At 45.2% G+C, this 12,583-nt stretch overlaps 1 protein-coding gene across 1 annotated transcript in view; it reads left to right on the top strand.

Moving 5' to 3' along the window:
* The window catches only part of GLUD1 (glutamate dehydrogenase 1), a 40,519-nt gene that overhangs the window by 15,439 nt on the left and 12,497 nt on the right, over positions 1-12,583 (top strand). Inside the window, exons 2-5 of the mRNA XM_004583332.3 lie at positions 4,308-4,388; positions 4,751-4,806; positions 6,046-6,109; positions 9,156-9,250. Coding sequence (XP_004583389.2) covers positions 4,308-4,388; positions 4,751-4,806; positions 6,046-6,109; positions 9,156-9,250 — 296 coding nt within the window. The remainder of the gene's footprint in view (positions 1-4,307; positions 4,389-4,750; positions 4,807-6,045; positions 6,110-9,155; positions 9,251-12,583) is intronic.

Consider the following 12,583-nt stretch of genomic DNA (forward strand, 5'->3'; position numbering starts at 1 on the left):
GAAGCCGGGAACCTGGAACCTCTTCCTGGTCTCCCACGCGGGTGCAGTGTCCCAAAGCTTTGGCCCATCCTCGACTGCTTTCCCAGGCCACAAGCAGAGAGCTGGATGGGAAGTGGAGCCGCCGGGATTAGAACCGGCGCCCATATGGGATCCCGGGGCTTTCAAGGCGAGGACTTTAGCCGCTAGGCCACGCCGCCAGGCCCAGGTTTTTTTTTTTTTAAAGATTTATATTTTTAGGGCCCAGCACAGTAGCCTATTTAAGTTCTATTTTAGTTTTTAAGTTAATGGAACTTAATGTTTAGGAAAATAAGGAAAAGTAACTTAATGGAACTACTTCTGTAGTCTCTGAAAAAGCAGTAGAAACAAAAAACAATGGGCGTTCAGCACAGCAGTTAAGGCACTGCTTGGGACACCCTCAACCCATATCAAAATATAGCTGGGTGTAAGTCCTAGCTCTGCTGTTGGTTTCAGCTGCCTGCTGATGCGCACACCTGGAGACAGCAGGGGGTGGATGACTCTAGCATGTGGGCTCCTGTCTGCCCCTGAGAGACCCAGACTGAGGCCTGGTGTGCTGGTTTCAACCTGGGCCAACCTTTGCTGTTAACTTTTGGGGAATAAGCCAGCAAATAGGAAATCTGTATGCGTTTCTAATCAGTGAAAAATAATAAATAAAATTTTAGGGCCCAGCATGGTGGCTCAGTTGGCTGATCCTTCACCTCGAAGTCCCAGGATCCCATATGGATGCAGGTTCAAATCACAGCTGCTCCACTTCCCATCCTGCTCCCTGCTGGTGGCCTGGGAAAGCAGTGGAGGACGGCCCAAAGTCTTGGGAACCTGCACCAGTGTGGGAGACCAAGAAAAAGCTCTGGCTCCTGGCTTTGGATCAGCTCGGCTTCAGCCATTGCAGCCACTTGAGGAGTGAACCAGTAGATGGAAGATCTCTTTCTGTCTCTCCTTCTTTCTGTAAATCTGCCCTTCCAATAAAAATAAATAAATCTAAAAAAAATGTTTTAAATAATATTTTTTAAAAGTGACCTGTCTTGGTACAGCAAAACATTTCTTTAAGTGAACCTTGTTGTATTGCATCCATGAATTCAGTTTGAGACTAAAAGAATCCAGAATTTTTTAAGCTGTTTATGCATGCAGATCCTCTCTGTTAGGTGGTTTTTTTTTTTTTTTTTTTTGAAGGAAATTGCTGTGTTATGTGCCACTTCATGCTTTGTGATGACTTGTGTGGCATGAATTGAGTGTGAGTATTGACTGTGTGGGACTCTGTGCCAGCTGCCTTATGTCCCATGCTTGGGGCAGTCCTGCACCTGGGCACAGCAGGCCTTGTTAAGACCCCTCCAGGCGAGCAGGTGCCTCAGGCTGGGGCCACCTGGACAAGGCAACAACTGGAGCCCTCCCCTTCCCAACCCCTGTTTGGAATAATTATTTATTAAGTAATAGGCTATTTTACCTAGTAGCATTTTTTGAAGATGTTTTTTATTATTATTATTGGAAAGTCAAATATACAGAGAGGAAGAGAAACAGAAAAGACAAAGTTCTGTCTGATGATTCACTCCCCAAGCGGCCGCAGCAGCCAGAGCCAAGCCAATCCGAAGCCAGGAGCTAAGAGCTTCTTCCAGGTCTCCCATGTGCATGCAGGGTCCCAAGGCTTTGGCAGCTGTCCTCGACTGCCTTCCCCGGCCGCAAGCAGGAAGTGGGATGGGAAGCAGGGATTGCTGGGCTTAGAACCAGCCCTCCATATGGGATCCCAGAGATTGTAGAGCTAGGACTTTAGCCACTAGGATACCGTGCCTGGCCCTTGTAGCATTTTCAATCATTTGAAAACCACATTTTACTTTTAGACACATTTTTGTTTTATAAGGAACAATGTTTCATCTTTACAAATTCTGATTTCTGGGAAACTTTTTTGAAGACCTGGTATTTTAGAGATTTATTTTTATTGAAGAGAATGAGAGACAGATCTTCCATACACTGGTTCACTACCCAAATGGCTGCAACAGCCAAAGCTGAGCCACTCTGAAGCCAGGAGCCAGGAGCCCCCTTTGGGTCTCCCATGCTGGGGCAGATTCCCAACACTTTGTTTCCATCTTCCACTGCTTTCCCAGAGAGCTGGATGGGACATGGAGCGGCGAGGACACCTACTGCTGCCCATATAGGATCACAGCGTTTGGTGGAGAGGATTGGCCAATTGAGCCATTGTGTTGGGCCTTGGTTCTTAAGTACTTTTAGACTTTTTATTATATGTAGCGATGTTTATGGGGAAGCTTAAAATGTATATATGTCATTTTTATTGGCCACGGCTTTTCCCTCTCTCAACATTAAGTTTCATTGTCAGGAAACATTCACATATTCAGTTGATATTTTTGAATGTCTAGCATACATCATTTCTGTGTTTGGCACCAAGGAATTAGAGCACAAAGCAGAACAAGGAATGTCCTGATGATGCTAACTTCCTGAGTCGGGAGGCCAGACTAAATGAACGTGAAAGATTGGCATTAAAATATGTAAAAAACAAGCAAGGTAGAGAGGCCAAGGCGTGGGCGTGAGAGAGAGATGCTGTGGTACACGGAGTAGTCCCCCTGCAGAAACGTGAGACAAATAGGCAGTAAACTACACAAAACACCTGCTGTATGCTAGGGGGAAATGCAATAATATGTTCATTTCACTAGTACTTTTTTTGGTTTTCATTAGTATTTTTAAAACTCAGGTTGCAAAATAATTCTAAGAACTCTTCAAAGTAAACTTACTATTTGCTCTGTAAATCAAAGGCATGGCTTTAACCTCAGAGTGGTCTCTTAAAACATGCCAATAATGTTTAGCTTGTTGATTTCTGAAACACAACAAAGCGGCTTTAGATGGGGCTGGCGCAGTGTAGATTAACCCTGTGCCTACAGCACCAGCATCCCATGTAAGTACTGGTTTGAGTTTAGGCTGCTTTGTTTCCAGTCCAGCTTCCTGGGAAAGCAGCAGAGAATGAATGACCCACTGTTTGGGTCCCTGCACCTACATGGGAGACCCAGATGGAGTTCCAGGCTCCTGTCATCAGCTTAGCCTAATTCTAGCTGTTGCAGCCTTTGGGGGAGTGAATAAGTGAAAGGAAAATTGATCAATCTCTCTCTCTCTCTCTCTCTCTCTCTCTCTCTCTCTCTCTCTCTGCCTTTTTCTGTCCCTCCTCTTAATTCTGACATTTCAAATAAATTTTTTAAAAAATGAACTAGAACTAGAGGGGCAAGCCTGGTAGTATAGCGCATACCTACAGAATCCCTTTGGGTGCCAGTTTGTGTCCCCCTTCTGATCAGGCTCCTTCTCCTGCCTGGGAGAAGCAGCAGTGTTTGGGCCTCTGCCACCCATATCACTGGCTGCTACAGCCCTCTTCAGTGAACAAGTGGCTGTAACCTCTGTCTCCCATATGGGCGCCGGTTCTAATCCCGGCAGCTCCACTTCCCATCCAGCTCCCTGCTTGTGGCCTGGGAAAGCAGTCGAGGATGGCCCAATGCATTGGGACACTGCACCCGCGTGGGAGACCCGGAAGAGGTTCCTGGTCCCGGCATCAGATCAGCGCGTCCCGGCATCGGATCGGCGCGTACCGGCCCGTTGCGGCTCACTTGGGGAGTGAAACATCGGATGGAAGATCTTCCTCTCTGTCTCTCCTCCTCTCTGTATATCTGGCTGTAATAAAATGAATAAATCTTTAAAAAAATAATAATAAAATAAAATAAAAATGTAATTTTTTTTTTGTTTGTTTTCTCAAACTTCTAATTGGTAAGATGGTATATATTTGCCATCTCAGCAATCCTAAATTCCCAAGAGAGAGATCCCCAGGGCTCCCATCAACTCAGCTGTGACTCCGTGGCTGAATCTGTTGGGAGAAGGAGGGTAGAAAGGCAGCTGAGGCCCGTGTCCTTCACGCACAAGGCGCAGCTTCAAGGAGTCCCAGTGCTGTCTGTCAGCCTTGCAATGGCAAGACTGGACTCTGGAGAAGCAAAGATCCTTAGGCCCTGCAAATCTTGAAGGGGAGACTGACATGATCCCCAGAATCAAAGTAGTAGGCATCCCTACTTTCTGTGTCCCCAACCCCTCTATCCTCCCCAGAGCTGCTCAGCACAAAGGTGGCAGGGCTGCCAGCTACGTCTGCCTGGCCGCTCGCCTCCTTGTCGATGCGGTAAAGGGACAATGAAGGCATCTTCACTTTGTAGCTTGTCAGTTGGTGGTTTTGAAACTGTAATGAAAGCTTGTTCTAAATCATTCCCTTCTCCTCTCTCTCCCTGCCTTTTTTTTTTTTCAATACATCCCTCCAGGTATCCGTTACAGCATGGACGTGAGTGTAGATGAAGTGAAAGCGCTGGCTTCTCTGATGACATACAAGTGTGCAGTGGTTGGTAAGTGGCTGTCTTTCTTGCTGCCTCAGGAACTCTGGGGGAGTATGTTTGCACACATGCTTCCTGTTAAGGTGCTATAAAAATGTACCTCCCAAAGCCAACTTTGTTTAAGATAGTCTTTAAGGCCTAACACTTTTACTTCAGTCTTAATAGTTCAATTTAGACTTTTGGTAAGTGAGGGACTTAATGAGATAATTGGATCCCGTTACAAGTCCCATATCTTGTTTTGTGTAAGCAAATATTCCGAAATCCAAAACACTGCTAGAGATAAGCATTTTGGGTCAGGGAGACTCAACTCATTGCATAGTGCATTCTTCTTTTGATCTTTGTACAGACTAACAACTTTCTGCTTTCCCTTTCAGATGTGCCATTTGGGGGTGCAAAAGCTGGTGTTAAGATCAATCCCAAGAGCTACACAGTAAGTACCAAAGTGGAGCCTCTAAGACACTGTGCCAGGGCCTCCAATTAGTCTTAATTAAGATTTGGTCTCAGGCCCGGCACCGTGGCCTAGTGGCTAAAGTCCTCGCCTTGAATGCGCCAGGATCCCATATGGGCACCAGTGCTAATCCTGGCGGCCCCATATCCTATCCAGCTCCCTGCTTGTGGCCTGGGAAAGCAGTCGAGGACGGCCCAAAGCCTTGGGACCCTGCACCCGCGTGGGAGACCCAGAAGAGCTCCTAGCTCCTGGCTTCAGATCAGTGCAGCACCGGCTGTTGCGGTCGCTTGGGGAGTGAATCATCAGACAGAATATCTGTCTCCATCTCTCCTCTTGTCTGTATATCTGACTTTGCAATAAAAATAAATAAATTGTTTAAAACAAAAAGATTTGGTCTCTAAGAGGGAGGGATTATATATATGAGAGATTATTATATATATAATACAAAGGGAAATTGGGGTTTGCACCCTCATTATTCTAGCTGATTCTCATAACCTAATTTCTTTTCTTTCCGATTATTTGAGAGACAGAATAAGAAAGCTCCCAGCTGTTGGCCTACTCTCAGGTGTCTGCAGTGGCCAGGGCCAGTGCTAGGAGCTGGATACTCAGTCCAGATCTTCCACATACTGCACGTGTGCAGTGGGAATCTTTGCTGTTGCCTCCCAAGGATGTCTAAGTGGGATGCAGGTACTTTAACCTCTAGCCCAGACACCTGCTCCTTAATAAGCCAGTTTCTGGTTGTTTTCTCATTTGCTTCATTTTAAGAAGGAACTGCCTACTGTATATCCTGAGAATTGCGTAAAAAATGTGAGAATGTTCCATAAACAACATATAATGGAATTATTCTCTCCAAATGATTTTTTAAAAAGATTTATTTATATTTTTGGAAAGTCAGATGTACTGAGAAGATCTTCAATCCACTGGTTCACTCTCAAGTGGCCACAACAGTCTGAGCCAAGCTGATCTGAAGGCAGGAGCCCAGAGCCTCTTCTGGGTCTCCCACAAGGGTGCAGGGTCCCAAAGCCTTAGGCTGTCCTTGACTGCTTTCCCAGGCCCACAAGCAGGGAGCTGGATGGGAAGGGGGCTGCTGGGATACAAACTGGTGCCCATATGGGATCCCAGTGCATGCAAGGTGAGGACTTCAACTGCTAGGCTACTGTACCAAGCCTTCCAAGTGATATTTGTATCACCTGTTTATCATTGTTGTTTATTTATTCACAGGATAATGAATTGGAAAAGATCACAAGGAGGTTTACAATGGAGCTAGCCAAGAAAGGCTTTATTGGTATGTATTGCATGAAGAGTAGTTCCTCGCACATTGTACAGGAAGTACAGGGAGGCTGTCCGTGGGGACACCTAAGAAGCCACTGCCATCTTGCTACTCACTGCCTGGTGGTGTGCTCTTTTGTGTGAGATAAAATTAGCTCTCTGTGATATATAGATATTTGCCATTTACTCTTTTTTTTTTTTTTAAAGATTTATTCATTTTATTACAGCCAGATATACACAGAGGAGGAGAGACAGAGAGGAAGATCTTCCGTCCGATGATTCACTCCCCAAGTGAGCCGCAACGGCCAGTGTGCGCCGATCCGATGCCGGGAACCTGGAACCTCTTCCGGGTCTCGCACGCGGGTGCTGTGTCCCAATGCATTGGGTCGTCCTCGACTGCTTTCCCAGGCCACAAGCAGGGAGCTGGATGGGAAGTGGAGCTGCCGGGATTAGAACCGGCCCATATGGGATCCCAGGGCTTTCAAGGCGATTGCCATTTACTCTTTAGTTTACAAGCAGCTTAAATCTTTCTGAATGTTTTTTTCTTAGTCTAGAAGGTTTCTAATTTAGTTGACTAGAACAAAACAAAACAGAACAGATTGAAAAAGGAAAAGAGGTATACACATACTTGAGAATCCTTCTGGTTTCCTGAACTTGTTTTTCTTCTTCCTTGTTCACAAGTTTCTAAGAAATTCATTTACCCATGTTTTATCCCATTTTTAGGAAAAAGTGCATGTGATAAATAGACAAATACAAAATCAATAAATATAGGTAACACTACACTTTGACTAGATTTGGCCTAGCTTTTGTATATAGCTTTAGAGGCATGGAGGTAGAGCCAGTATTGTGGTGTAGCAGGAAAGGCCACCACCTGCAGAGCCACAATCCCTTGTGAGCTCCAGTTGCAGTCACAGTTATTCTCTTCCCAGTCCAGCTTCCTGCTAATGAGCCTGTGAGCAGCTGAAGATAACATATCCTTGGGACCCTGCATCCACGAGGGAGGCCTAGATAGATTCCCAGCTCCTGGCTCCAGCTTGACCCAGCCTGGTTGTTGTGGCCATTTGGATGTGAACTAGCAGATTAGAAAAAAATCATTCCTTGTCTGTCACTCTGCCTTCAACTAAATAAATACCTTTCTGTAAAGGCATTTGGGTTCTTGCCATGCTGCTTAGCTAGTTCTGCTGTGCGCTTTGCACGTACCTTGTCGTATAGAAGTGTATTAATGCCTCAGTCACACCTGTCAGTATCTCCTAATTCAAAGATAGGCTGGCTTGAAACCCTGTTGCTACCTCTCATTTCTTATGCTACATTACCTCTTAGCCTAAGTCTCCAACATTTAATACTCTTCATTGATTTTGAGCTTTATTCAGTCATATTTGTTGCCCATCTCTGGAGTGTTTCCATAATTTTGACCACTTTGGTAAGAGTCTTACAGTTACAAACTTTAAAAAATGACCCATTGGCACACGGAAAGCACAGTTTTCAGTGCTAGTTAATGTGACTTCTTGGCTCATGTGTGAAGGACTCATTAACTAATTCATGACACAAGCAAGCTGGTGTCTGGGCTGGAAAGCTCTGCAGCAGGGAACGCAGGCAGGAGAGTTTTCTACTACTACTACTGTTGGTTTGGGACTTCACTTCCCACAGAGTTTTGTATTGAGGCTCAGACCTGAACTCTGGCCCCCATTCCATTTTGTGAGTTTAGTATCCACTTTTTTAAAAGATTTATTTGTTTATTTATATTTATTGCAAAGTGAAATTACTGAGAGGAGAACAGACAGAGAGGAAGATCTTCCGTCCAGTGATTGACTCAAGTGACCGCAACGGCCTGTGCTGAGACAATCTAAAGCCAGGCATTCAGAGCTTCCTCCAGGTTTCCCACGTGGGTGCAGGGTCTCAAGGCTTTAGGCCGTCCTCGACTGCTTTCCCAGGCCACAAGCAGGGAGCTCGATGGGAAGTGGGGCTGCCAGGATTAGACCGGTGGCCATATGGGATCCTGGTGCATCCAAGGTAAGGACTTTAGCCACTAGGCCATGGCGCTGGGCCCTTGTAATTACAGCCAAAAAGACAGCTGGGGATTCAGCAGCAATCGTGTTCGATCTGTAGGACAGTGTGTCTTGCCCTCTTTCTTAACTAATCCATAAATTAAGAAAGTCTTGTTGATTGAGGTTTCTCAAGTTTCATATTTCTCAGTAGGAAACTCTTCTCAGCATTTTATTCCTTTTAATGCTGTTTTAAGGGTTATGGGTATACATCTTTCTTGTTAGTATCAGGTTTATACTGGCCTGAAAAGATGAAATGAGAGGTGTTCTTTCCTCTTCTGATTTTTGGACAAACTTGTGAAAAGTTAATGTTCAGTGCTGCTTCTATTGACTAAGGTTGTGTAACTCCCAAGTTGTTCAGCCTGGCCACCCTCTGAAGCTGTCTCACTCCTAGTCTGCTCTCATTGAAGTCTTAGGAAGCAATTTATCATATACTTCTGGTTCGTGCACTCGGACCTCAGACATGCCACTTGCCAATAACCCTACTCTGACTGGAATGTTTTACTTACAGCAACAAGCTTATTTAACCCTTAATATTGCAAAATGATGTTTTTAAAAAGCACAATAGATATGTCTAGAAGAACTCAGGAACACTTTGTCATGTATACTTTAGGAGAAAATCAGCATGGTTAAACAAATTTGTACTGGCTTACAAGCCAGCTCTCTGCTAACATGCCTGGGAAAGCAGCAAGGATGGCCCCAGCACCCACGTGGGAGACCCAGATGGAGGTCATGGCTTTGGCCTGACCCAACACCAGCCATCGCAGCCATTTGTGGAGTGAACTAGAGAATGGAAGAATTACAGAACTTGGGCTAGCACTGTGGTTCACCAGATAAAGCTACCATCTGCTTTGCTTTGGACTCAGCTTCCTGTTCATATACCTATGAAAGAAGCAGAGCATGACCCAAGTGCCTGGGCCCTTGCACCCCCATGGGATGCTCGTGGGAATTACAAGGATCTTTATGTTTAAGATGAGTTTATCGTAAAACTAATTCACTGCCTTTCCCTATGCCTCCCAGGTCCTGGCATTGATGTGCCTGCTCCGGACATGAGCACAGGCGAGAGGGAAATGTCCTGGATTGCTGACACCTATGCCAGCACCATAGGGCATTATGTGAGTACCCAGGGGAAACCGCAGGCTTTCTACATTTGCTGTCTGTAAGGTATAACAGTTCTGCCAACTAGACAAGAAGGATAAACCAGTATTTTTTCATTTTGTTTTAACCTTCACATGCCTACTATTTTACTTCAGCTCCTCTATTCCTACCTTTGGCTTGAGTTTCTACTTTCCCATTGCCCTGGGTCCCTGCCAGAGAGCACCCACTGCGGAGACCCTGCAAGCAGAGCGAGGAAGCTTATTGTTCTGACTTCTTCCTCAAAGAGCTTGTAGACAAGAACACATATGTAGTGCGGAAACGGCGTCATGTGAGGGGGCATGTGGCAGTTTCTGGAGGGAGGATTTACAGGGGAGAGATTCTGGCTCCACCTTGAAAAGGTAGAACTTGAGCATGTGAGAATTGCCGAGATGTGGAGGTCAAGGACAGGGATGAGTGTGAGGATCAGAATCTGGGGCCCAAGCAGAGTTGTGCCCCCAAACAGAGCCCAGGAGGAAGGCTCTTCCTGTCCCTCAGTGGACTGGGATTGTGAAAAATCAAGCATTGAAAGAGTAGGCTGAGAAACAGAGTTAGACAAAGACATTCGTGCCTACCACCTGCAAGGCCAAGTACAAGCCAGGTAGTCACTGCCCTTGGCATAAGTGCTGCAAGTAGTTCCAAAACCAATAAAAGGTAATGAGACCCGACTGAGCCTGTGAAGTCAGGTCAGAACGGACCTCTTTGGTCTGAACCCTGTAGCATGAGTGGACTTGGTCCAGGGGAAGGAACCTGGGCTAGTGCTGGGGCAGAAGGAAGCACGTGGGTGAAGGTTCTGAAAGGCAGAAGGGAATGAATTTGAGAGGGTTGGAGCCAACCAGTGTTGTGAGCAGGAGGAAGGTGAGAAAGGCCAGCAGAGTTGGGACAGACCGGACTTTTCTCTTTGTCTTGGAAGCAGAGTGTGTTTGACTCAAGTGAGCTGGGTTTTAAGGCCTGTTGTAAGTGCAGAGAAGATTAGAGGGGCCCAGACCACAAGGGGATGGAAAGAAAGAAGTGGGGTGTACATTTAGCCCCACCTATAGATGGACACTATGGAGAATATGGCATGCATGGTGGCACTTGCCCTTAGAGCATGTTGTGCCTGGTGATTTATCATGTTTATTTGCTGTGGCCAGATTTGTTGGTGCAAGATGGTACAGGTTGTTCTTTTAACAAAGTTTTCCAAAGGTATTAAGGACCCAGGAAACTTTTCTTTGCGGAACCCAGTGGAGATGAGAAGAGAGACAGAGAGAGAGGTGCATTTCCTGAGTGTGGTGCTGGTTTGAGAGCCTGAGCAGGATGTTGGATCCCAGGCCTGGCTCCAGCACTGTGCCTCGGTTTTGTTTCATGGAAAAGAACAATAATAAAATGACTTTGTGAACTTTATAAGGAATACATAGGTGATCAATGTACTTAGAACAGTCCACAGCCCTTTGTAAACACCAAGAGACAAATACAAGAATTACATCATGTGAATTGCACAAGTCCCCTAAAATCAACAGTAGTGTTGGACTCTTGAAAGAGTTTTGACTGCCATTTCCAAAGGGGATGCTTTTTGCTTTCATGTTAGCTGAGTTCTGGGACTAGCCTGCTTTCAGTAGGTAATGTTTTGTTATTCGGAGCTCATTCACAATGGTGAGAGCAAAATTAAAAGGTGTGAGGCACTGCTAGCTAAGACTTTCTTAAAGTGATAGGAAGCCCAAAATTAAAGCCCAAGGTAAGAAAGCCATAGATGTTAGTCATTTCTAGTTGTGAGCTGGAACCCTTTGGCCCTATCTGGAGGTGTATCACTGGACAGTGTCCCCCCTGGCTGAGGGGAACCATGAGGCATGCTGGGGAGTTGGCAGCTGGTGCCAGGCCTGGCCTCAGACTACGTTTCCTTCAACTCCAGCATTGGCATTCTCCTGCTAGAAGCACTTGGCACTAGATGTGCAACTCTATTTGCAAGTATTAATTATTCATGAAAGAAAACTGTGGGAAAACTGCTAATCCTGTAGCTCTTTTAGGAGAGTGCTTTTTTCTTTCTGTAATTTTTTGTACAAGAAATACAGTTCTGAGTTCTCTGTAATAATAAACAATACAGATAAAGACCAGGACAATTCTTAATTTACATACAGAGCAAGTAAGCTTCACAAGTTGACATTAAGTTCTTCCTCATTTTCTTTCCACTTCCTCCTAAAGTCAGAGTGTCTCATTTCTCTGTATATGTGCAACAATTTGAGCATGAACTTGATGTCTTGGAAGGGTAGCTAGCCTTCCTGTACCCTATTCTTATTCTTGTTTCTAAACATGAGTACATGCACATCCTTAATTCTGAGAATGGAAAGGTGGGCAGTGAAGACTTCCCACTTCACAGAGCTGACTGATGCTACTAAAGTGTTCTGTTCACACCCAGGTATCAGGCATGTGCTTTTATGGCACACCCACAACTGCCTTCTTGAAAAATCTTATGAAGTGCTTTTGTTAAATCACTGTGGTAGGTGATTTTGAATTTTTTATTGAAAGGCTAGTTAGAGTGAGAGAGAAAGAAAGGCAGAGGGAGAAAGGTCTGCTATTGACTGATTTTACTCCCCAAATGGCCACAATGACCAGACAGGAGCCAGGAGCTTTTTCCATCCTCTGATGCTTTCCCAAGCTCTTTAGCAAAGATGTGGATCAGAAGTAGAGCTTCCAGAACTGAAACCTGCATTTACATAGGATGTCAGTGCTGCTGGCATTGGTTTAACCCTCTGCATATACAACATTGTCAGCCCTGAAAGTTTTATGTTGCACAGTAGATTAAGATAGCACTTGGTGCTGCCCACATGGAATGCCACACACCTCTTCCTGCCATGGGCTTGGTTTTGGTTGTGTGAGTGTTAGAGTGGATTCTTAAACTCTGTAGGTATATGTACACTGGACTTAACATTTGTTAAGCGAGTGATAACTTTAAGCCTGGCTGTTTCAATTTTTCTGATATTTTTGTTTGTACTTGAGGTTAAATTCCTAAACTTTGTTTTTCTGTTTGGTAAATAAGTCTACTGTGTGGGTATATGCTGGGAGCAGACAGCCGAAAAATAGACTTGTCCTATTGTCCTGTTGGTAAAAGTATACTTTGAGGATATGGACAGGGACAAGCATGTTTAGAGTTTAAAATTCTGACATCTCATCCCAGAGAGCATTGTGTGTCCTGAGAGATGGCAGGTGATCACTCAAGTACTTGGATCTCTGCCACCCCTGGATGGAGTCCCTGGCTCCTGCTTCAGCCAGCACATTGTGGCAGTGAACTTGGGGATGGGAGCTGGCTCTCTGTAAATTCTCTCTTTGCCTGTCAAGCA

Source organism: Ochotona princeps, chromosome 13, assembly GCF_030435755.1.
Source record: "Ochotona princeps isolate mOchPri1 chromosome 13, mOchPri1.hap1, whole genome shotgun sequence".
NCBI classification, from domain to species: domain Eukaryota; kingdom Metazoa; phylum Chordata; class Mammalia; order Lagomorpha; family Ochotonidae; genus Ochotona; species Ochotona princeps.